We start from the raw sequence: 25,621 nt of genomic DNA on the forward strand, positions 1-25,621 counted from the left end.
ATACAATCTATCATTTGATACCATTTAGAGTGTCCAAACTAATTTATCAGTCACAGCCAGCAGCAGCCAGACTGCAGCAGCATGTACTGTCTTAGAAAATAAAGGACAACATCAGCTCAGAGATTAAGGAAAGATTAAGCATATTAGTGAAAAGAAAGATCCAAAAAGGTCCCTGGGTTTTGCCACTAGGTATTAATGCACTTTTCTGAGAAACCGGCCATCTGGTTCAGAGAAAAACCCATCCTGCCTCCCCCTGAAAAGAGCTCACAACAAGCACTATGACACCCTGGCACTACATATGCCACCGAGTTACCTCTTCCCCTCCAGGAACAGGATTCAATTCTGCTGTTCAAACAGGCTACTGAGTTCACCCAACAAAAACTCCCATCAGCTGCTGCACTTCAGCTTGTCGAAGTCTGCAAATAGTACTATCTCTTTGTTTAATCCTGCTGAGCAAATACACAGACCTCACCCGCTGTTCCTCAAATGCTTCAGGGAAACCACACACCGAAATGTGCACGCAAGGAAAACAACGTTGTTGAGACTCAGTAATACTTCATATTGTTTGCTGCATGAAAAGGGTGTCTTCATAAGGGTGATTTAATCAGTAACAGCAATGAAGCAGAGAAAGGCATGTTGCTTTATAGCACATATTCTGAGGAGATAACCTATGATGGAGCAGATTAAAGGACAAAAGCATCCCTAAAGTCTGTAACACAAGCAAACCAAGTTTTTAGTGAGGAACTAACAGAATTCACCAGGTGAACAGGACACAGCTTCTCCTCATGCTGAAATACTTGTAGCAATTTAGTATTGCTGATACTGTGTGCAAAATTCTCTGACAAAACTTGATCAGGATATGGGAAACTGTGGTGTTTTCTCCCTGTCTGGAACACTGACGTCGAACTTAACAGAAATATATTAGACTGGCATCTATTTTTGAGAGGGCAATTAACAAACTAATCACTTAGTTTGCACAAAGGAAAACAAAACAAAAAAAAGAGAGAAACCCCCCCACCTTCCTTAAACATACTTCAACTGTAAGAACCCTTGAGCACAGCAAAACTTTGAAATCTGCATGTGAGAACACACAGTCTTCACAACCAGCTGCCTTATTAAATACCAAATTAATTTTGCCCAAACCAACCAATATATCAAAGTATAGCTGAAAACATTTTTGTATGCTTCAGAAAAAGCTGAGAGGTTTGGACAGCAGCTGTAAGTCAAGTGCATCTTGAAGCTGAGATGGCTCTGAAATGATAGCGTATTTCATTCCAATTTATTGTGGGCGTGTTTAACAAGTTATCTTCAATGTGTAAATTACCTTTAATGTGTATTGCTCCAGAAGTTTTAAGAAGTTCAGCCAACCATGGACTCAACTGGGGAATAAAGGCTTTATTTCAAAGACGCAGAGAGAATTAACAATTACAAGGAAGTAAACTTCCCAACAATGGTATGGATGGGGGGGGAGGGGGGGGGGAGGAAGACACACAAAATGAAAGCCTTTGCTTCCCCGTCCAAGCAAGCCAGGATTTCCATAGATGAAATGTTTGTCCTGCGCCAGCACATGGTCAGAAACAGTCATGTACAAGACAGCTGAATCAGCAACTATAATCCATGTGACCTCTGCAGCCTGGACCTGAAATGAATCATTTTGGACCCAGCACACACCATTAAACATAATCTATTTCCTCTATTGAGAACTGTGGTTAATATTTATCACTGACACATTGTTAATGTATTTCAAGGTCCCTTCTCAAAACTTGCAGCTGACCTGACAAAAGCACCCAGAACTCCTCCGTGCTGTATATTCATTAAGGAACCATTAAGCACGCCTGTGAATTGACACTGCAGTTCTCCAGAAGTGCTGTAAACGTACCATTGTATACACTATTTAATTGCAGTGCCAGTCCTTTTGAATATTTCACAGTCCTTAACAGCCACTAACATAACATGCAACCCAGTCTGGAAAACATTTCCTAAAACGATATAAGCTAGGACTCTACTGAACTGCAATAAACCTCAAGGTGAGATGTCAAATTGTCTCAATTGAACCTCAAAAGTTCAAGGACAAAAGAAAACAACCTCCAGAATAACCCCACTAGATTTTTTTAAAAGAAAAAAAACAGAAAAAATATTTACTGTTTGCAGAGTTTGTTTTTCATTTTAACTTGCTCACTTCACAGTTCTGTTTGTGAACAGAGGAAAGATAACAGTGCTACTGTCAGAAACTGAGTACCAGGACTTCACTTCAAACAGGAACAGGCAAAACATCTTCCAAGTTAACTGGCTGCTCAAGTTGAGATTTGCCTGAAACTTTATAATAAATTACAAAAACTACTAACATTTCTGTTCAGTGTCCCCTTCTGCTGTTCTACTGCCTTGCACTTGGCTTTGTTTGAAAGTTAAGTGTGTCTTCAGGTCAAGAAAAATATTAATCTCACAGAGCAATCATTAAAAAGGAAAGCTTATTCCTCACAAAGGAGACTTTCCTGGTATGAACTGTCTCAGAGGAAAACTGCTCTTTAACCTGGTCCCAGAGAGAATTGCTTTACAGACCATCTGTACAAAAAAAAACCCCAACAAACCATTTACAGAAATACAAGTTTCCCAAAAGTCTACATTTCTGTGACATGAACTTGCTATGGTAAATCATTTTGGGTTTTGTGATTATCACAGTGTTTCATTTACAGGCAGAATATTAATATTGCTATATATTTCTGTCTCTTTTTTTTTTTTTTAAACCCATTTCCTCCATTCTCAGTACTTGTGGATTTTACACTGCTGACACTGAAGCAGCAATACCAATAATTTGCTATTGTACAAGCCAATACTATTTGCTCTCAAAGCTAGCACATAATCTCAAATTACCTATCTCGGCCCCAAGCAGCTACATTACAAGCTTTAGCACGAGTGGTCAAAAACAGTGTTACAAACTCTTAGTAGCACCTTTATGAAAAGGTACGTATACTACATGTGATAGTGTACGCATTTCTGCTGTAAGAAAAACTACAAGTGTGTTATGCTCTGTTCTGCGCAGAGACTGGGACACCCACAGGACATGGACTTCTTGCCTGCTCCTCGAAATAAATGAATGAAGTCCTGCCTCGGCCACCGAGCCAGCACCTACTACTGTTTTGACTGACAGAGCATTGAGGTGGACTGCTCTGCGGCTACTTTTAGCATGTCGCTACTGAACTAGTCTTTCATAGGCATTAATGAAGTCAATGGTCTTTTAGAAAAGCGCTAAAACAAAACACCAGAGTTTTAACAAGACCTGCCTTTCAATCCAGGAGAAAAAAAGCCCATGTCCACGCCAGTCTTTGTAGCACCTACACCATCTGCAGAGCTGCTGTGCTAACACAGTCTGCTTGGCTGTACAGAGTACTTTTTTTTTTTTTAAATTTCAATAAGTGTTTTGGTTAACACTTCTGCACAGACACCAGATATCTCTCGTTTGTTGTGGTAAAACAGGGAATAAACTGGAAAATGGGTTTTCTCTTTTTTTTTTTTTTTAAAAATTACAAAGGCACAGTAAAACCAACCTTTAAAAATACAGCATCTAAGTCAAATTTCTTGTGAACATATAACTATATCAAATTTTCTCTGCTCTACACAACGCGTTAGCGACCTTACCAACCAAATACACTTCCAACTTTGTGTTTATGAAATCACACAATTTCTGCAAATGTTTGATTTTCTTGAAGACAATTAAGCCGGAAAATGTTTTTATTAAATTCATGCAATCGTACTTTTAGATGCAGATTAAAGCAGATGGTAGGTGCCACTGAATAACTATCACATCTGCCAAATTTCTAGAAATAGTATTTTCTCAAGTTAAATGATTAAATCATACCAACTTCCCCATTTAGAATTATAAGGTCCAGTTCTGGCTTTTCAGCCCTTATCATTATTTTTTACTAATAGCGTGACAATCCTTCCCCAACACACCTCATCCATAGAGAAACTTGCTTCAAATTTTAATTTAGACCCATACAATATCCAGACTGTGATAGCAAATCTGTTATTTACCCTATTATTTTTTCACAGATGCCTCGGAAAAATTCTAAAATCTCATGCTTCCCCAACACTCATCTCAACACACACAGAGAAAACTATATTCAAAATATATGCGGCTCTCTGGTTCACGTTCCTCTCCCAGAAGTCAGATACTTGAGATATCAAAAGTTCACATGCAAATTACTCACCTTCTGATCTATCTAATAGCATTTTAAGGAAAGAATTCACTAACCCTTCCTCCAGGAAGCTGCAGCCAGCAAAACAGCAATTCGGAATTTAAAAGAAAAGACACAAACATACTTCCAAAGCCTCCAAAGCTGCTAACACCGCACAAGACACTCAGCAGTACAGCAAGCCACCTCTGTGATCCTGGGTTTTCTTACTCGATAAGGTCATTAACTACATTTGAATAAACAAAGATCAAGCAAAGCATTAAACGTATTGCAACTCCCACCTATTAAAACTAAAGCTGCTTTACAGAATCATAACCTAGTTTCAATACTACAACAAGAGAAGGAGGGGCAGAAAGAAAACAATATTCTGAAATGAAAATGGAGGCCAACACCCTGTTCTCATCAGAAGAAAAACTTTTAATTTCCAGCACAAACTTATTTTCAAATCACAGGACAGAAGACATAAAAACTCTTTGATGGCTCTAAGTCAGGTCTCTGCAGTCCCCGTTTTACAGGGCCTAGAAAGAAAAAAAACCCTAAGACTGGGAAGACTTTTCATATATAGCCCTAAATTAACTGCCCAGGCCCCAATCTGCAAAAAGGATATACAAATGAAATGTCTTGGTGTAGCCTACCATGGAGCAAGTTTTAATACCTGTTTATTCCATGAAAATATTTCTCTAATAATAAATCTGATAATGGAGCAATAACATGCTTACTTCTCAATACCGTTGCCTACCACTGAAGCAGAGAAAAGCAGTTTTCTCAAGATGGCAGAGTGTTTGCTACTTAGAAGGAAGGGTTGAAAAACAACAGCTTTTGTTTGCAAAACAAGCCAAAAAAAGAATTAGGCACTTTTGCAAAGTACTTGGAGATTTTCAAACAAAAGATAGCACCTATAACTCAAACATACTAATGGTAGCAATACCTTCAAATAAACTAGGGAACAACTGAAATACCACTGTCAGAATAAGCCTTTTTTAGTATCTTAGAAACACAGCTACCATACAGTTCTGTATGTAAAGGCGCACACGAGAAAACAAAATGGTATGTGCATAGGAAGGAATGTGAACTGTCTCTGAGCTTCCAACTATTAACTAAGGGTTTTAGCAATGCAAAGAATGGAAGTCAATACAAACATCTTTGTAATGTACTAACAAACTTCTCTGCTCTAACACTGGTAACTGCTAATTTAACTAGAGAAAACATTTACAGCAGTGCAATGGTGAGCCAAAAATAATTCAATGTTTGCCTATTTAGCAATATACAGATACTGACATGAGGGAGGTCTATAATTTTGAGGAGGATTAGTATGTTAAAATGTATTGATGTTTGATGTGAACACTGCAAATATCAGATTGAGTGACCTTCCTTCACAAAACGTAGATGTATAAATGTCTTGAAAGGGAGTTTCCACTGCCTCTGTGGTTTGGTTACCAAAAAGGTATTGGTGAGTAATTTTCTATAAAGCAGAAGGTAAATAGGAAGTTGTTGCAAAGTAGAAGGTCTAACAAGAGCATTAACGCATGAATCTTAACTTGCCAATTAAAGTACGATTGCATGCCTTAATGATCTGGTTGGCATTTAGGCTTCATCCACTACCAGCTGCAATCCTTAATAAAGGCAATGAAAAGAATTGCAAGAACATTGTATCTATTTTTAAATTGTTTTGATCAGTAACTAAGTACAATTATTTTAGTACTTAGAGCACACAAGTATATTATCTCCCTACTAACAGCTAATAGCAAATTATGGAAGGTTTTCACTTATGCTGTCTCTACTGTTCCTCATGTCTGTGTGCAGAGGAGGAAATACGCTTCAACCTCATCAAACAAGCAACTGAGAATACTGAAGTTGGTTTTGTACAGTTTTGATTGAGAAACTTTTAAGCTTCCTGGACAAATGGATTTCTGTATGTCTCATTAAATAGATAGATTCTCATAATACCACTGCCCCATGAAACTGCCTTGCACAGGAAAGCCATGACTAAGACCAAGACAAAGGTTTTCTAATATAATGGCTCACAACACTTTGAATGCAAACCAGAATATTAGCGGTGCATAACCAGAGAGCTTTTGATCTTCAGAGACATGCTCTTACAGGTTCTTCAAAGTCACACAATTTTTAAAAATTTTGCTTTAAAGAGTTAACTTTTCATAAAGGAGACCAAAACAATGAGTGTATAGGCTATTTTTTTTGCCATTGCAAAGATAAAATGTCAACTCTGAAATGTCACCTACTGCATATCACATTCTATCTTTAGTAGCTTTTCTAGTAACTGCTACACAGATTGCACATATGGTACAAAAATGTATGGTACCTTCACAATTAACTTGTTCTATGAGAGCAGAACTATGTTCCCTGTATATATCTGGGGGAAAAAAAACAACCCACCAATGCTTTAAAACTTACTGCTTACTCTTTCCACTTATTATTTACAAACGCATAGTAGTAAACCATGTAAGACTGATAGGCTAATATGGCAGACCAGTTAAATTCCCAAGAAATAATGGTTTCGTGACTTCTAGTACGGGAAAGTTTTAACTACTAGCTAAGCAAGTTGTGAGGTTTACATCATTTCCTTTAGGAAAGAATTCCACAGATACACAAATCCCTGCCAAAATATTTGTTTTTATTACTGAACTTAAAGCTTCCCGACTCGTAATTAACTATCTTCTCTTACCTCCTAGTTTCTTCGCCAAAAAGTGTATGTAGATTTCTGACATATACAGGTTGTTCACTTTTTAAACTGATATGGCAGAACATTGACTAGATATTTGCATTTTAACACTTAACCATTCACTCATTGCTACAATCAGTTTCCATGATTAGTGAATATGACATCTGAATCCCAGGAAACTCAGACCCAGTTCCCCAATCCACAAAAAAAAGTTTCCCACATAAGCTAGAACAAGAGACTTAACTTTTTTGCACCTAAAAAGGAACTGATAATATCTTTTCTATCACATCAAAACATGAGGACAGACATACTAAAGAACCAAAAGTGGCTAAATGCAACAGCAATAAAGGGCACAAAGGCATTTAGAAATTAACAAATGCAGCCATGACTCCACAAAACAAAAAAACCCCTATGAAACACATCAATGAAATCAGAAGATTCTACTCAGTACACCAGGTGATTTTTTTTGTGAGCTACATCCTGTGTTCTACAAAAGGAATGTGAAAAAAGGTTTTATTTTTACATAACTGACTGAAAATGAACAGTTGACATTACCTGCATCTTCCAAAAAATACTGCACAGCCATCAGCACCTTCCCCTGAGGTTGTAGGTCAAGCTATGGAAAGAAAGATACCAACAGTGAAGTATGTGCTTGACTGAAACTCTCAGGAATTTAAACAGCTCCTTCTAGGGAATCAAAGTATAATATTCAATAACTATGGGATTACAAACCTCCTCCATATCTCACTGCTGCAGCTGAACCAGGGGCTTTTATTCTACTGCTTTTACTAGTGTGCTACATTGCTTTGATGTCTACCCAAAAGTTCAGCGCAGACAAAGTTCACATTGTTTTTGAATGTCCCTTTCCCGTTTCTGCAAAGAAGTTTGTTGGCTTCTGTTTTTACTATTAGTAAACTCAATTTGCACAGGAACCCAGTTTTAAAATAAAAAGTCTATACAATCCTTTATATGTTTATTGAGAGTACAAACCATAAAGATATCAAATACTGTTGTCTGTAATCAAAAGACAGTGGTTATCATCAAAATTTATTTTACTTTCCCCTTTAAACCACTACACATGGTTTCTGTGTAGACCAGCAAAAACAAATGCCTTTTAAGCCAATAGCTGAGGTCAGTTCCTGTGCTCAGAAAGTAGCCACTAATTCTTAAACTGCTGTCTTCATAAAAGGTAAGAAGCTATTAAGCATGAAAGTCTGATTCAGTCTTCGCTTAGCACTGAGCAAGTATCCCTGGGTTAACCGTAAATACAACTTGGAGGATGAAAAAAAAGAAAAAAAGAAAACCACAATTACATTAGATGCACCTGTGAACATATCCCCACAAATCCTATTACCCTACTGAGATAATGACTACGTTTTCATCTTTAAGGCAATGTCTGACACTCAAAAACATTGGCCCAGCAAAACTTAGAGAAGGCACAGACCTCAGTTACAGCTGCTACTGACAGCTGTCTCTCCATACACAAAAATAACTTTATAGGCTATGGTAAGCAAACTAACATCTCTTCGCTGGGCATGATGGTCTGTCCAAGTCATGACAGAGGCTGCACAGAGGAAGTTTAACACTGATGACATCTATGTGGTACCTGTTCTACAGATAATAAGCAGAGGATTTCTGACCACTGAATTGGCTAAAACTGATCACTTAAACAAAAACTGATCACTATTAGTTTTAACTACTCTTCTGAATAATTGCTCTTGTCTCAGAATTCAAGTTAAGGTGGGGAAAGAAAAGTGTATGATTTCAGAATGTAACAGGTGAGTACAAACCAGTGAGATCCTACCGACCTAGCAAAATCTGTAAGCCCCTTCAATGTCAAGCACCCCTTTAAGAAAGTTTTTTTCTGAGATTTGCATGGTGAGATAGATAGTTAGATTTGCACATACTCAGAGCAAAATCCTGCCATTTTACAGCAAAAATGGACTTGAGAGACAATAGGAGAGTTTTTTAAAAAAGTATTCCCATAGTAAGCTAAGCAGCAACTGGATACTCCCTCCTATTCATATCCAGCATTCGGGAAAAGCATTCGTGTATCCATAAGAGTTCGTGTATCCATCCCCTACCAAGGAAGGACCAGCATTGCCAGTTGTGCGAGAAACGAGATGCTCATCAAATTGGATGTAACCAGGAACTATCTGTTACTACCTGCTCATCCTGCTTTAGCCCACCCAATGAAAAGGTCTTCTCCTGTAGAGTTCATGTTCGGGCAAGTTCAGAAACACTCCAGTCCAGAAGGCTTTGAATACAAGACTACATGTGAAATTTTAAGGAGATCTGCTCACATTTAGCAAATATTTCCTTAGCACTAACTGTAGTCCAAATACAGAGACGGGCAGTTCCTGTATTAGCAAATACATGTAGCTTCTGGGCAAGCCGTCTGGAGTACAGCTTCACATGCAACTGGATGATGGGCAAGACTATAGCAACTATCTACCTAGCCAGACAGCTCTCACTCAAATTATAGGATATCCTGGTATTCCTCTCTGAATCTTATTTCTGCATTTGGAGAAATGTTAAATATTCAGGACACTAATTAGAGTTGCTTCAAAATTTTATAGAGTTCTCTGGGACAATAATGCCTCATCACATTCTCACAACCCTTTTTGTTGAACCAGGATCTCAGCAACTTTATCAAATGGGGGGCAGGTGGGGGGGGGGAAGAAATTGTATTTATTTAAGCCTATTCAGTTGGGTCTGAAAGTTGAAAAAGAAGCTAGAGAATAGGATTTTACAAAGATGATATCATTAAACCCTTAATTCATTAAAAATTCCTTATAATACATGAACTAAATGAATAAAACAATATGTTCGACATTTCAGATTTCTGGGCTCAGCATTTTGATCCTCCCTGCCTCTGTCACTTTCCCCTCTCTCTAGATGTACAAAACAAAAAATATTTAATATTTTTAATTTTATATTTATTTGGGGTTTACAGTACAAAATTAATTTGCATACAATTATTTAAAAGTTGTTGTTTGGGTTTATGTAGTTAGACAACTAATAACAACTACTGGCATTTAGACTAAATGTATATTTCTAAATTTAAAACTGCATTAAACCCTAACTTTACCTCCCCTGTTATATTTCTGAGTTCAACTCTCAGAATTGTGCTCAGTATGATACAGGAGCAATGACACTCTGCAAGATGCCATACCCCTTGGCTTCATGTACAAAAAATTGTTTGGGACACAGTGGCAAGAAAAGATACCAGGATAACAAAAATGGGGATTAAAGGATCCCCATTATAGCAGTATCAAGCCAACTAAAATTTATTGTAAAAATAAATAAATAAAATTAGAAATTCTAAGTAGAAATGCCTTGGAATAAGCTTCACCTTTCTTTTTCTCTGGATGAATTACAATGATCAGATCCAATTTAAACATCTGCTACTTGCTATAAAAACTGCTAGGCTTTATAAAATAGGCATTTAATGTGATATATGCCATTATTCAAACACTAATGCCATGGATTTTATTCTCAATTTCTTGAACTTTGATTGTACATTATCTGCTTCGAAAATGCTGCTAAAATAATTGTCTTGCAAGCCCTGCCACACATACTAAAGGGATCAAACCCTCATAGTTTAAAAGGCATAAGGCATCCCTTCAGCTTGCAAGAAACATAACAAGGTCAGCAAGTTTAAGGAATTAATCTTTTTCCTTACCCAGAATTCTGCTTTGCCATTGCCTTTCTTGCACCGCTCTGCTAGGACTGATACACCTACAGTCACTTCAGATAATGGCTCTTCTGCTGCTTTCATGAGAACAATCTGAATCACCCGTCCTTCGTAAATGTGGGCATCAAAAGTTGATTTCCATTCTGGATACATGGTAGGTTTCTTCTGAACTAGAGTTTTTCCTCTCTCTGAAATCCACAAAAAAAGGACAGAAATTGTAAAACCAAATAATGTAGATCTAGTACTTAAACTCAACAAAATAAAATTAAAAAAAAAAGAAATCAAAAGCAGACTTGCTATTTCTTGTACTGTGGTTGGGGCAAAATTTAAATATTCAGTTCAAACATTCATGACTTGGAAGGCAAAGCTCACCCTGACAAACAAGGCATGCAAAGGCAGTGAAGGTGTTAACATGCAGCCAGAGAGACCAGGAGGGACAAATCCCATTCTGGAATTCAGAAGCTGGTTTAGTCAGTCACAACTTGGCAGGGAATATTTGCATGGCTGCTTTCTGGTATCAATCTCCATGACATGTCGTCTGATCATAGTGAATACCTACTGCTGTAAGATAAATTAAGATATGTCTTACACTGACCCAATTTAAATTGAAACTGGTGGCTGAGAGATAAAAGGCTCCATATTTCATTAATCTACTTCCAAGTTATCCCAACATTTCACTTCTATTCATAAGTCACTCTCTTTGGCATTGTACTCTGTCTCTGCCATGACTGCTACTTTTTGAATTATATTAAGAGGCTTTATCTGTCCTCTCTAGCACATGCAGACCTTGTGTAGTTAAAGAATACGGAAAGGGCTGAAAGGACTTCAAGAGAACATCTCTGCAGACTCCTTTCTTAGGAGTTTTATGGTGCTTCACTATTCTTATTAGACGGATTTTTTCCTAATACACAGCTTAAGCCTCTCTTGCTACTGGTTAAGCTAATTTCTTCCTGTCCTTACCTCAGGCACAGAAAACAGCTGGTGACTGCACAATCTATAACAAGCTTTAGCATATTTCTAAGTCTGGGTCTCTTAGTAGTCCCATCAACACATCCAAAATGATACTGCCTCCTAAGCAACCACATCCAGCTCTTCACTGTGACTCTGGTACGCAATGCCACCTCCCCAGTTTTTCTCTGTGATTTGCTGCCAAGCCAATTATTTCTCATTTGTGCCCAGGTAACTGAATATAATTTTGTACATTCTGCACAATTTCTGCTATTTATCAAGATCATTTGCTGCAATAAAAGTGCTTTCTAAGTGCCTCTTCAGCTCTGAATGATCCATTTCCCCCCTAAATGTGTAATCTGTTCTTATGATATCAAGGCAGTAGCAAAGCAGATTAAATAGTTGGACCCTTCCCCAAGAAGCTGCAGTGTGGTCTGCCTCCTAAAATTAGCAACAGAATTTACATTCACTTCAACAAAGGAAGAATTAGATACTTATTATTTACAAATCTTCCTGGAAACTCAAGGCAAAGTTTGTGTTCATTCATTAATAACTTGCTCGACGCACTCCACTCAATTGTGCTGAGCTATCCAAACAAGAGTAGCAAATAGCATCCTTGTACTTCTTTATTAGGGAATGCCTGCCAACAACAGCATTACAAATTACAACTTTGACAAGCAGACCTAAGCCTGCTTGCCAAAGGGCATTCTGAAATGCTCAAAAACAGCCACCTGAGGACCTCCTCCGTTTCAAAGCAAACTTGAGCATTCCTCCTTTACTCAGTCAAAACCTTTTACCTTGAATTTGGAGAACTCTGCAGAAAGAAAAACTCCAGTTCTTAGGAGTGCAAACCTACTTCCATAGCCCTGTACTTGGTATTCTTAACTATGGAAGAAGTTGGAAATATTATGATGAAAATATATAGGGAAAGCTCAAACAAAACACAATTTAGAGATTATTAGGACAGACAATAAAGGTGAGGGGAAATTCAAAGCAGGGTGTCTGCACAGCAAGGCTTTTACACTAGCCTATTTTTTTGATTGCTACAGCCAGACCCCTTCATCAAAAAGGCAAGCTTCAGGAGGCATCCTTGGGAATATGAGAAATTGCACCAATTTGCAGAACCTTTGACAATAGTTCACGGTTTGCAGAAGCAGCAGCAGTTTACAGAAGCGTTGGTAATACTCCTTGTAGGATTCTTAGAGGGGGAGAGAACTATTTCAGTCTGTTCACAGGACTGTCCCTATTCTCATGTCCCAATTAATATCTGCTTTGATCAGTTACTATATACATTTTTACCCTGTGTAAAACTGAAAGAAGTCATCTGAATTACTGGCAACAACTTCCAGCCTGGCCATGCTGCTTTTGTAATTAAAATCATACTAATCAAGATTTGTCATGGCTCACACTGCTTGCCTGCAAATGAACACTTAAGTGTCAGCAAAGAACAGCCTTTAAGAAGAACACTCTTCTTACCCCTCCTGTATTCAGGCCTCCTTTGTTTCTCTGCTAACACTACTGGCTTCAAAACATTTTACATGATTGCAAATTGGCTTAATGCCTAATCATTAGGCAAGTGATTTTCTTCTTCCTATACAATAAGCTTTTCCTTGATCATGTTTCAGTGTGCAAATCCAACAAAAGTTATTCCAGATCTTGTCAAAGATAACTGATAACAGCAGCATCAGTTTCTTTTCCCGATTACCCCAATCAGTCACTGCTCCAAGGTTCACTGCGCTCTCCTCCCCCATTTTTTAGTACTTCAAAAGACACGTGCAAGCAAAGAGGAGATGTGTTGGGACAATTCTACTTCTCAAAAGGAGACAGCTGAAAAAAACAGTGGATTTATTTAGACACTTCCACCTCTCCACACATTCTGGCAGCTGCAACACTTTCAACACCATTTCTTCAGAGGTTGTCCCAACAGACTAGGAAACTGCTTCTTTGGAGCTTAACACATTTGCTCAATGACAACATTTTCTGGAAGGGGCACTGCACCTTGTGTTTAAAGTCTAAATGCAGCTTTTACCTCAGCAATAAGGAGAAAGCCCAGTCATAGTGTGAGGAAGAAGAAAATTCACCCTTTCCTGCATTCTTTGATGTTTTGTGAAGCCCTAGAGCCATAATGCAGGCTGCATTCTAACCCAGTACAGCAATTCCCTCTCATCCTGTTTGGCTACAGTGGTGCACTCTAGCTAAATGTCACCAAATATTATAAACCTTTGGACCAGTTTCTGTAAGAAGCAGTCTTTGAAGGCTGAAGGCCTGCTGAACAGGGAGGTGCTAACAAGACCTCGGGTGGAAGTCATTCCAAGCAAATAATTCTGCCAAAATGCCTCAGTTTCTACAACAACAGATGACACTTCTCATTATTACCTATCCTCCAAGTCAATAAAGATCATTTACTACTCTCTGCTTGAGGATAGTTTTCTCAAACCTGCTGCAGTTCAAATCCCTCTTCACGGCACTCCACTACACGATAGGACGAGAGGAAATGGCCTCAAGTTGCGCCAGGGGAGGTTTAGACTGGATATTAGGAAATTTTACTTCACTGAAAGGGTTATCAAGCATTGGCACAGGCTGCCCAGGGAAGTGGTTGAGTCGCCATCCCTGGAGGTATTTAAAAGACGTTTGGATGAGGTGCTTAGGGACATGGTGTAGTGGTGGTCTTGGTATTGTTAGGTTTACAGTTGGACTTCATGATCTTAAAGGTCTTTTCCAACCTATACGATTCTGTGATACACCACTCTCCCCTGCAAAGCTTCTGCAAGCAGAGTCTGTCACGAACTGGAGAAAGCGATGCTTTATTTAACATTTGCAAAACTTTGTCATGCAAAATTCACAACTCACCTGAACCCATGCAAAAGTGACATTTCAGCTGCTTCACCACATATTTTGTGAACAGTTGTGTGTTGGTGGTGAAGTAAGAAACTAGGAAGCTTAGACTTCACCCTACCAAGTGCTGAGCACTCTGGCCGCAGTACAAGAAAGCACTAATAAAGAAGTCTTGTTTTAAGGTGGCGATAGAGACAAAAGTCATTGTTATTTCTCCCATTCTGAAATAAAAGCTCATGTTGAAGTGCTTGGCATGACAGGAACAGCAGGACTCACTACCATTCACAGGCTGAGAGGGATTGCAGTATTTCTCAAAAACTTATTCATATCCAGAAAAGCATCACCATTTGTAGCCTCACCTGTAGTCAACGCTTCCTTCATCTTGATAGCACAGAAAGGCTGTAGTTGCTCCCCTTGATTCTGTACACGTCCCAGCTCAAATGAGTTGAAAGATATCCGTAAGAAGGGGGCCATTGCTCACAATGATACACAACCTAAGTGGAAAGAAATAAATAAAAATCATAGAATAAAAGACCTGGTCTGAGATTTGTAAAAAACAATACACATTTCTCAGCAGCCATTGTAGCTGACAGAACCCATCCTCTAAACAAGTCTTGAATGCAGCTTTGAGACCATGAGCCTGAAGTAAAACTGGCACGTACTGAAACAAAAAAATGTAACAGGCACAATCAAAGACTGAATTTAAGACACCCTTTTAACCATATCCTATTAAAAGTAAGTAGCAGTTATGCCTTTGACTCAGATCTTGCTCAATTTTTAAACACAGAGATCCTATTCATTAACACACAAGTGTATAAACATTCTTATCAAATAAGTAGTTCACAAACTAATAGATTGTTTGGGGTTTTTTTAAACATTTTTTTCCTCACACCTGGAATGAAGGGTGGGTTGGGAGAAAAAAGGGAGGAAGAAGAGTTTTGTCTGTTCCACATGTATTCCCAGTATCTCTCACAATGCAAGGAGGGAGAGCTAGGAGGAAAATTAATCATCTAAAGCTCATATTATTTTGTTGCATTTAGGTACACATTATTTTCTTTTTTAATTGCTACACAACCTCAAAAATTCCCAGACAGAATTCTAGGCACCTCAGCAGGCAATCAAATGATAAAAGGAACACCTTTGGTTAATTTTATTTTTAAAGATTATCTGAGAAACTACTGAACCTACATACAATTTCTGTACACTGCAGCAAAAACCACGACCAGATGTACAGTAAGGGTAACATGTCCTTAAGCATGATCAAGTAATTGCACTGCATATGAGCACTTGATCAACATTAACAACCTGAGTAATTGGTTCATACACGAGTTCACACTTTCTTCCTCACTTAGATAAATGCACAGTTACAGAAATTTCTGAAACCTAGATATTTCACTGGATAAGTGTGCATTTTATTTTCCATACTTAATATGGAAAACATGTACATTCCAAATACTACCACCAAACTGAAACAAGTATAATATCGCACGACTTCTACTCAAGCATTGCTTTCAGGTGGCAGTGTACTAATCCTAGGAAGCGTCACAGAGCTAATGATTCAAACTGTGAGCCTCTATACCTGCACATACCAGGCAAAGGGAAGAGGGAGAGGTAGAAAAAACTCCAGCACTACTGTGTCACCTGGTTTCAGCTGTCAGGAATTACAAGAATCCAAAACACCTGTAATTTCTAAGTCAGCAAAGTGGTGTTTCACTAGTCTTCCCTCATTCTCAAGAGCTCCTGAACTTTGAGCAGATTACATTTTACAATTCGCAGCACCTTCAGCAAGGGAGTTAGCCCTGTAGCTTGCATGTCAGTATTGTTTTGTGAAGCAAAAATTACTTATTCAAAGGGAAAACAGTCATTTGATAGCAAGAGAATGCTAGTGCGATCAGAGAATGAGGGATGCAGACAAGGAGGGATTAGGAGAAAAGAGTTAACGAAGTAACAGGAAGATATTATGAAAAAAATAAAGAATTGAAACTGGGCTGAGCTGTCCTTTTGACTGTAGATTGTTAACCAGCTCGGTGAAGCAGCACTAGAAAGACCATTTCAAGCAATCCTGCACATACTTGCATTTTTTTTAATGTAAAGACATCGACCCGAGAAGCAATTAACATTCCTCTTATATCTCTGAAGGCCCAGAACAGTCATTTAGATAAAAGACTGTGAAATCAGAGTCTTTGCAGCAAGACAGCATATAGCTCCCAACACCATTATTTGCACATCACGCAATCTCCCTATGCGGAGACCATTCTCAATAAATGGAAAAATTTTATGGCTCCCTAACATTCATTGATCTAGTTTTTATTAACTGACTGTTTCCCTACTTTCTTTTCTGTAGAGTAAGACAAAGTTAGAAAGCAGGTTTAGGATTACTTGGCACCGTTGCTTATCCCACTGAAGAACTGAAAGCCACGACTATAATTCACATTCACTCAGAAGGTCATCCAGACTCGCAATAAAACAACAAACCTTCCCCACTAACCCACTGGTTATTGTAGCTTGGAGCACCATTTTATGAGACTGGAGATTGAGATGACCTCACAAAGAAAGAAAAATAGACAGCTTTTGTAAAAATTAACAAATACCATCCGATACCTCACTTTCACAAATGCAATGTAAACACAATGCTCATAAAGAGTTTTAATGAGGAACACATTTTAGCTGCTCAAGAGACCTTGTGATCACTATGTTCAGAACTACCCTCAAGTGACTAGCTACATGATTTGCCAACACCAGATCACATATAGTTACTACTCAATATGGATGTAAAAGAAACCAGATTTCATAATCATTCACTTCTGGGGAAACAGCTTTAAGACCCAATTAGGCCATAGGTAGAAACAAGCTGGGTAGGTCAGCATGTAGCTCCGACTGGAAAGTTTATTTGACAGGATCACAGGACCGCAGGATAATTCTGGCTGGAAGGGACAGCCCAGCTAGAAGTCACAATTTCCAGTAAGTCTGGGACTACACTAACAAAAAATTGGAAAGCACTAACAAAGCTAAACTAACAATTGCATGATTTCACTCAGACCATCTGACTCAAGCCAGTGTTAGTCCTGAAACAGAACACAAGGCTTTAACGTTTACCTCTAACTCCAGATTAACAGATACAATAGAAACAGGTACAATGCATACGCATTTTGAATAATCCCACAATCTTCCTCATTTCTCATGGCCAAATAATTTGAAGGCCACATTTTCAGCTCTTCTTCTTGGTTTTGAATATGGTTATTTGTTTCAGTTTCACTGTACTTGGCTTCAGTGCAACCTCAAACGCTCACTCAGAAATGCTACGCACAACCAATTCAGCAGTTAAGAGAAAACAACAATATTCCAGAATTTCTGATGATGTTCAAATGCGCTCAGTCCAAGGTCACTGTGAAACTAGAAGATACCTTTTTGCTTTTCCATTTAACAACAACTTAAAAAAAAAAAAAATCTCAACAGCTTATTTTCACATAACAAACTACCTGTTCCTGCCAAGTTTCTCTACCCTTGCACATTATGCTTTTTTCACAAAAGTAGAGATTTTAAGTGGCTTCATGCAAAATCTCACTATATATGATAGACTATATTGTGACGCAGGGAGGTTAAGTGAGAAAGGAGGGTTTGGATTTGCTCCTCAGGTACGTTTTCCGATCCTTGTCTATGCCAAGATATTGCAATGAGATAGTTGACAAGTATCATCTCTACTGCCGTAAACAAAAACATACCCCACTAAAACTGTTTTTGGCAGTGAAACTCAGTGAGAGAGATTCCTTTTAATTCAACAAAGTTTCTCAAAATCCCTGCTGAATACACTCATCCAAAGTTTTGTCACATTTGAAAACCGAAAACATCGAAACCAATACATATGGGTTTTTTGTTGCATTTTAGACAAGAGTCCCTCTCTAGTCTCCATGACTATTTCAGAAGTGACAGAACAAGTGTTGACTCTAGTTTTAAGAACTGTATCTGTCAAGAACTGAAACTGCTATAAAACATCAGCTATGAATTGAGGGAGATTTTACAATCTATTCATACAATCTGCATTGCTGCTATGAAGTATTAAAGCCAAACTGTTTTCCCTGAAGGGTGTGATTTTATATCCAAACCACATGGTGGAAAAACTGAGATGCGAACTCCAAAAATACTGCAAGTCTAAATTACAGGTTCAATATCTCAAACAGTTTCAAAGCCATGTGCAATCTGAAAAAAAGCTAGGGGAAAAACCTTCTAGTAACATTACTCTATATGAAGTACACAATGATGGCCACACTGATTCAGAGTACACCATCGGATGCTGTCCAGCACAACATTTGTTTTGTCATTGTCCTGGTTTCGGCTGGGATAGAGTTGATTTCCTTCCTGGTGGCTGGTGTAGTGCTGTGTTTTGGGTTTTGGTATGAGAATAATATTGATAACACGCTGATGTTTTGGCTGTTGCTGAGTGGTATTTACACTGGTCAAGGACTTTTTTCAGCTCCCCATGCTCTGCCAGGTGCCCAAGAAGCTGGGAGGGGACACAGCCAGGATAGTTGATCCAAACTGACCAAAGGGCTATTCCACACCATATGACATCATGCTCAGTATATAAAGCTGGGGAAGAAGAAGGAAGGGGGGGACATTCGGAGTGATGGCATTTGTCTTCCCAAGCAACCATTATGCGTGAGGGAGCCCTGCTTTCCTGGAGATGGCTGAACACCTGCCTGCCCATGGGAAGTAGTGAATGAATTCCTTGCTTCGCTTTGCTCACGCGCGTGGCTTTTGCTTTCCCTATTAAACTGACCTTATCTCAACCCACGAGTGTTCTCACTTTTACTCTTCCGATTCTCTTCCCCATCCCACCGCGGGGGTGGGGGGGAGTGAGTGAGCGGCTGCATGGTGCTTAGTTGCCATCTGGGGCAAACCACGACAGTTCTTTTTGGTGCCCAACATGGGGCTCGAAGGGTTTGAGATAACGGCAGATTTGATTGGAATGTGCTAGATGATAGAATTTATAGCTGTTATTGCTGTTTAGCTATTAATCAGCAGGCTTCTGTGCTTGTCATAAGGCTTGCTTTCCTTACTGTATATTAGAGTCTAAGGCTCGTTAGTGGCTGCTTTTTGCTTTCGCTGCTTGCTGTGCTGCTGTGCTGCTTATCACCTTATTCTGCTGTGCCTGGGAACATTTTGATAACAGCAATGGCCATGTGCCTGGGCTGGGAGATGGCCAGGACATCGCTGCTGTTTCTGTGCTCTGCTTTAATTGGTGATGTTTTGCCTGTGAAATTTGTTATTAAAACAGTGATCTTGGATTTATTTTGGTATTATCTAAGTGCTGTACTGAAACCATTATTGTATGTCGGGTATTACCTTATGGAGGAAATGCAGAATTGTACATTCACTACTTTCTTCTACAATGCTTCCTCCTTCATTGCAATAACTTTTCAGTATCTTGAACATCCTTGGGTAGTTAAGATATTTCTATTGGTATTGCTTGGGAATATTGTTTCGATCTTGTCCTAGATTAGTAGGCAATTTAAGAATATCATCCAGAGATCTGCCCCAAGGCCAGACAGTTATGAGTGGCAGGGTGTGTGGGATAGCATGGGCAAATGCCTAAGTTATTGGGCACCTCCAGTGTTTTGGAACTTCACCCCTGAACAAGTGCAGAATCCTGAAAAATTAGTAGAATATTTGGAAAAAGTATGTCGTCACCCTGCCAATTCTAGGGAGACACAAATCACTGCAATGTGCTGGGGTCTGGCCCATGCCTACCGAGCCCTGTTCAACACTATTCAGAACCCTCAAGGATCTGGTGACAAAGTGAGAGGCACTGCAGCTGCTCCAGCTACCCCTGCAACAGGCACTGCGGCTGTTCCGATTACCCCTGTGACAGGCACTGCGGCTGCTCCAGCCCCCCCTGAGACAGGCACTGCAGCTGCAGCTGCTCCGGACAACTCTGTTACAAGCACTGCTGTTCAGACAGAGGACCAACCTGTGTCAGTATCAGTCGCCCCTATACATAAAAAGAAATCCTGGAAGCGAAAGTCAGCTCCTTTAGAAAGGGAAGATGAAGGAGCAGGGCCATCACAGAGAGAGGAAGAGGAAGACGAAGAACTCGTAAATGAGACGGAAACCACCCGATCCCTATCCCTGAGTGAGCTGCGAGATATGCGAAAAGATTTCAGCCGTCGTCCAGGGAAGCACATTGTCACCTGGCTGCTCCGATGCTGGGATAGTGGGGCCAGTAGCCTGGAACTAGAGGGTAAGAAAGCCAACCAGCTGGGATCCCTTTCTAGGGAAGGGGGCATTGACAAAGCAATTGGAAAAGGGGAACCAGCCCACAGCCTCTGGAGCCGACTCCTGTCAGCTATAAAGGAAAGGTATCCCTTCAAGGAAGATGTTGTATACCGCCCCGGGAAATGGACCACCATGGAGAGAGGTATCCAGTACCTAAGGGAATTAGCTGTGCTGGAAGTGATTTATGGTGATCTGGACGATGTGCGGTCACCCACAGATCCAGATGAGGTCCAGTGCACAAGACCTATGTGACGGAAGTTGGTACGGAACATACCACCGTCGTGTGCCAACTCATTGGCAATACTGACCTGGAGAGACGGAGATGGTCCAACAGTGAATGAAGCTGCTAGTAACCTCCGGGAATACGAAGAAAGTATCTCTTCCTCCCTTGTCTCAGCTGTGGAGAAACTGTCCCGGAAGGTCCAGCGACTCGAAGAAGATATGTCCTACTCCCCACCTATACGGACCAGTGTCTCAACTATTAGGAGTCAGCGTTCCTCTGCTCAAGGGAGAGGATATAGAGGGTACACATCACGGGGCACCCTATGGTTTTACTTGCGTGACCACGGAGAGGACATGAGGAAGTGGGATGGAAAACCTACCTCAACCCTAGAGGCATGGGTACGTGAGTTGCAAGGAAAAACAATCACCAAAGGGGGTTCTTCCAGGAAAATTGCTGCTCCGGTTTCCAGTGGACAGTTCCCCAGACAGAGTAAAAGGGCTGATCTTACTCTTGATTATAATGAAGAAGCTCCTGACTCGTATATACAAGAAATGGGTAATGAATATTGTGACCAGGATTAGGGGGGCCCTGCCTCCAGCCAGGTGGAGGAAAGGGACAACCGGGTTTACTGGACTGCATGGATCCGATGGCCTGGCACATCAGACCCACAGGAGTATAAAGCTCTTGTAGACACCGGTGCACAGTGTACCCTAATGCCATCAAGCTATATAGGAGCAGAACCCATCCATATTTCTGGGGTGACAGGGGGATCCCAACAGCTGACTGTATTGGAGGCCGAAGTAAGTCTAACTGGGAATGAGTGGCAAAAGCACCCCATTGTGACTGGCCCAGAGGCTCCGTGCATCCTTGGCATAGACTACCTCAGGAGAGGGTACTTCAAGGACCCAAAAGGGTACCGGTGGGCTTTTGGTATAGCTGCCTTGGAGACAGAGGAAATTAAACAGTTGTCCACCTTGCCTGGTCTCTCAGAGGACCCTTCTGTTGTGGGGTTGCTGAGGGTCAAAGAACAACAGGTGCCAATTGCTACCACAACGGTGCACCGGGGGCAATATCGCACCAACCGAGACTCCCTGATTCCCATCCATGAGCTGATTCGTCGACTGGAGAGCCAAGGAGTGATCAGTAAGACTCGTTCACCTTTTAACAGTCCTATATGGCCAGTGCAAAAGTCTAATGGAGAGTGGAGACTAACAGTAGACTATCGTGGCCTGAATGAAGTCACGCCGCCGCTGAGTGCTGCCGTGCCGGACATGCTGGAACTGCAATACGAACTGGAGTCAAAAGCAGCCAAATGGTATGCTACAATTGATATCGCTAATGCGTTCTTCTCAATCCCTTTGGCACCAGAGTGCAGGCCACAGCTTGCTTTCACTTGGAGGGGCGTTAAGTACACTTGGAATCGACTGCCCTAGGGGTGGAAACACAGCCCTACCATTTGCCATGGACTGATTCAGACTGCACTGGAACAGGGTGAAGCTCCAGAACATCTGCAATACATTGATGACATCATCGTATGGGGCAATACAGCAGAGGAAGTTTTTGAGAAAGGGAAAAAAATAGTCCAGATCCTCCTGAAAGCCGGCTTTGCCATAAAACAAAGTTAGGTCAAGGGACCTGCACAGGAGATCCAGTTTTTAGGAATAAAATGGCAAGATGGACTTCATCAGATCCCAATGGATGTGATTTACAAAATAACAGCCATGTCTCCACCAACTAGCAAAAAGGAAACACAAGCTTTCTTAGGCATTGTGGGTTTTTGGAGAATGTATATCCCAAATTACAGTTTGACTGTAATTTGGGACTGTAAGCCCTCTCTATCAAGTGACCCGGAAGAAGAACGATTTCAAATGGGGCCCTGAGCAACGACAAGCCTTTGAACAAATTAAACAGGAGATAGTTCATGCAGTAGCCCTTGGGCCAGTCCGGGCAGGACAAGATGTAAAAAATGCACTCTACACCGCAGCCGGGGAGAACGGCCCTACCTGGAGCCTCTGGCGGAAAGCACCAGGGGAGACTCGAGGTCGACCCCTTGGGCTTTGGAGTCGGGGATACAGAGGATCTGAGGCCCACTGTACTCCAACTGAGAAAGAGATACTGGCAGCATATGAAGGGGTTCGAGCTGCTTCGGAAGTGGTTGGCACTGAAGCACAACTCCTCTTGGCACCCCGACTGCCGGTGCTGGGCTGGATGTTCAAAGGGAGGGTCCCCTCTGCACATCATGCAACTGATGCTATGTGGAGTAAGTGGGTTGCACTGATCACACAACTGGCTCGGATAGGAAACCCCAATCGCCCAGGAATCTTGGAAGTGATCATGGACTGGCAGAAGGCAAAGATTTTGAAATATCACCAGAGGAAAAAGTGATGCGTGCTGAAGAGGCCCTGCTGTATAATAAACTGCCAGAAAATGAGAAGCAATATGCCCTGTTCACTGATGGGTCCTGTTGTCTTGTGGGAAAGCATCGGAGGTGGAAGGCTGCTGTATGGAGTCCTATATGACAAGTCACAGAAACTGCTGAAGGAGAAGGTGAATCGAGCCAATTTGCAGAAGTAAAAGCCATCCAGCTGGCTTTAGACATTGCTGAATGAGGAAAGCGGCCAGTGCTCTGTCTCTATACTGACTCATGGAGGGTGGCAAATGCCCTGTGGGGGTGGTTACAGCAATGGAAGCAGAACAATTGGCAGCACAGAGGCAAACCCATCTGGGCTGCCGCACTGTGGCAAGATATTGCTGCCTGGGTAGAGAACCTGGTTGTAAAAGTACGTCACGTAGATGCTCATGTACCCAAGAGTCGGACCACTGAGGAACATCAAAACAACCAGCAGGTGGATCAGGCTGCTAAGATTGAAGTGACTCAGGTGGATCGGGACTGGCAACATAAGGGTGAATTATTTATAGCCCGGTGGGCCCATGATACCTCAGGCCATCAAGGAAGAGATGCAACATATAGATGGGCTCGTGATCGAGGGGTGGACTTAACCATGGACACTATTGCACAGGTTATCCATGAATGTGAAGCATGTGCTGCAATTAAACAAGCCAAGTGGTTAAAGCCTCTGTGGTATGGAGGGCGATGGCTGAAATATAAATATGGGGAGGCCTGGCAGATCGATTATATCACACTCCCACAAACCTGCCAAGGCAAGCGCTATGTGCTTACAATGGTGGAAGCAACGACCGGATGGCTGGAAACATATCCTGTGCCCCATGCCACTGCCCAGAACACTATCCTGGGCCTTGAAAAGCAAGTCCTGTGGCAACATGGCACCCCAGAAAGAATTGAGTCAGACAACGGGACTCATTTCCGAAACAACCTCATAGACACCTGGGCCAAAGAGCACGGCATTGAGTGGGTATATCACATCCCCTGTCATGCACCAGCCTCTGGGAAAATTGAGCGATACAATGGACTGTTAAAGACTACACTGAGAGCAATGGGTGGTGGGACATTCAAACATTGGGATACACATTTAGCAAAGGCCACCTGGTTAGTCAACACTAGAGGATCTGTCAATCGAGCTGGCCCTGCCCAATCAAAACTTTTACGCACTGTAGAAGGGGATAAGGTCCCTGTAGTACACAAAAAAACATGCTGGGGAAGACAGTCTGGGTTACTCCTGCCTCAGGCAAAGGCAAGCCCATTCGTGGGATTGCTTTTGCCCAAGGACCCGGGTGTACTTGGTGGGTAATGCGAGAGGATGGGGAAGTCCGATGTGTACCTCAAGGGGATTTGATTTTGGGTGAGAATAGCCAATGAACTAAATGGTATAATGTCAATTGCTATATAATACTGTGTGTCATCACTTTTTCAATAAGGATCACCCAGATTAATGAAGAATGAACTTCAGTGAAAGCAAGCAAAGTACAGTGGTGATGGAACCAGAACTGGCTTCAACATGCAACAATCCAACACCACAGACCATCTCTTCTGCCCTGAAGGACTATTATGATGGATGGAGCCCAAAGCCATGGACTAAATGAACTTAATTGTATTAGAAGGGGTAGAACCTGGGCATGATGTAAATGGTATAGAATAAGGGGTGGATACTGTCCTGGTTTCGGCTGGGATAGAGTTGATTTCCTTCCTGGTGGCTGGTGTAGTGCTGTGTTTTGGGTTTTGGTATGAGAATAATATTGATAACACGCTGATGTTTTGGCTGTTGCTGAGTAGTATTTACACTGGTCAGGGACTTTTTTCAGCTCCCCATGCTCTGCCAGGTGCCCAAGAAGCTGGGAGGGGACACAGCCAGGATAGTTGATCCAAACTGACCAAAGGGCTATTCCACACCATATGACATCATGCTCAGTATATAAAGCTGGGGAAGAAGAAGGAAGGGGGGGATGTTCGGAGTGATGGCATTTGTCTTCCCAAGCAACCATTACGCGTGAGGGAGCCCTGCTTTCCTGGAGATGGCTGAACACCTGCCTGCCCATGGGAAGTAGTGAATGAATTCCTTGCTTCGCTTTGCTCATGCGCGTGGCTTTTGCTTTCCCTATTAAACTGTCCTTATCTCAACCCACGAGTGTTCTCACTTTTACTCTTCTGATTCTCTTCCCCATCCCACCGCGGGGGTTGGGGGGAGTGAGTGAGCAGCTGCATGGTGCTTAGTTGCCGTCTGGGGCAAACCACGACAGTCATGTATCCCTGGTCTCTGCCCTGTTGCAAGCTAAAACCACATTCTGTGCTATCTAGGATAGATTCTGCAAAATCCACAGTAATTTCCATGAAGCTTTAAAATTGAGAGCTTTTG

At 41.1% G+C, this 25,621-nt stretch overlaps 1 protein-coding gene across 6 annotated transcripts in view; it reads right to left on the bottom strand.

Moving 5' to 3' along the window:
• PRKCD (protein kinase C delta) overlaps positions 1-25,621 on the bottom strand; it is a 75,231-nt gene that overhangs the window by 15,710 nt on the left and 33,900 nt on the right. For all 6 annotated transcript variants that reach the window (XM_072876109.1, XM_072876106.1, XM_072876111.1 and 3 more), the window contains 3 exons: positions 14,713-14,847; positions 10,559-10,758; positions 7,429-7,489 (listed from right to left, as the gene is read on the bottom strand). In XM_072876109.1, coding sequence (XP_072732210.1) covers positions 7,429-7,489; positions 10,559-10,758; positions 14,713-14,827 — 376 coding nt within the window. In that variant the 5' untranslated portion in view covers positions 14,828-14,847. The remainder of the gene's footprint in view (positions 1-7,428; positions 7,490-10,558; positions 10,759-14,712; positions 14,848-25,621) is intronic.

The sequence above is a fragment of the Ciconia boyciana genome, chromosome 11, assembly GCF_034638445.1.
Source record: "Ciconia boyciana chromosome 11, ASM3463844v1, whole genome shotgun sequence".
NCBI classification, from domain to species: Eukaryota; Metazoa; Chordata; class Aves; order Ciconiiformes; family Ciconiidae; genus Ciconia; species Ciconia boyciana.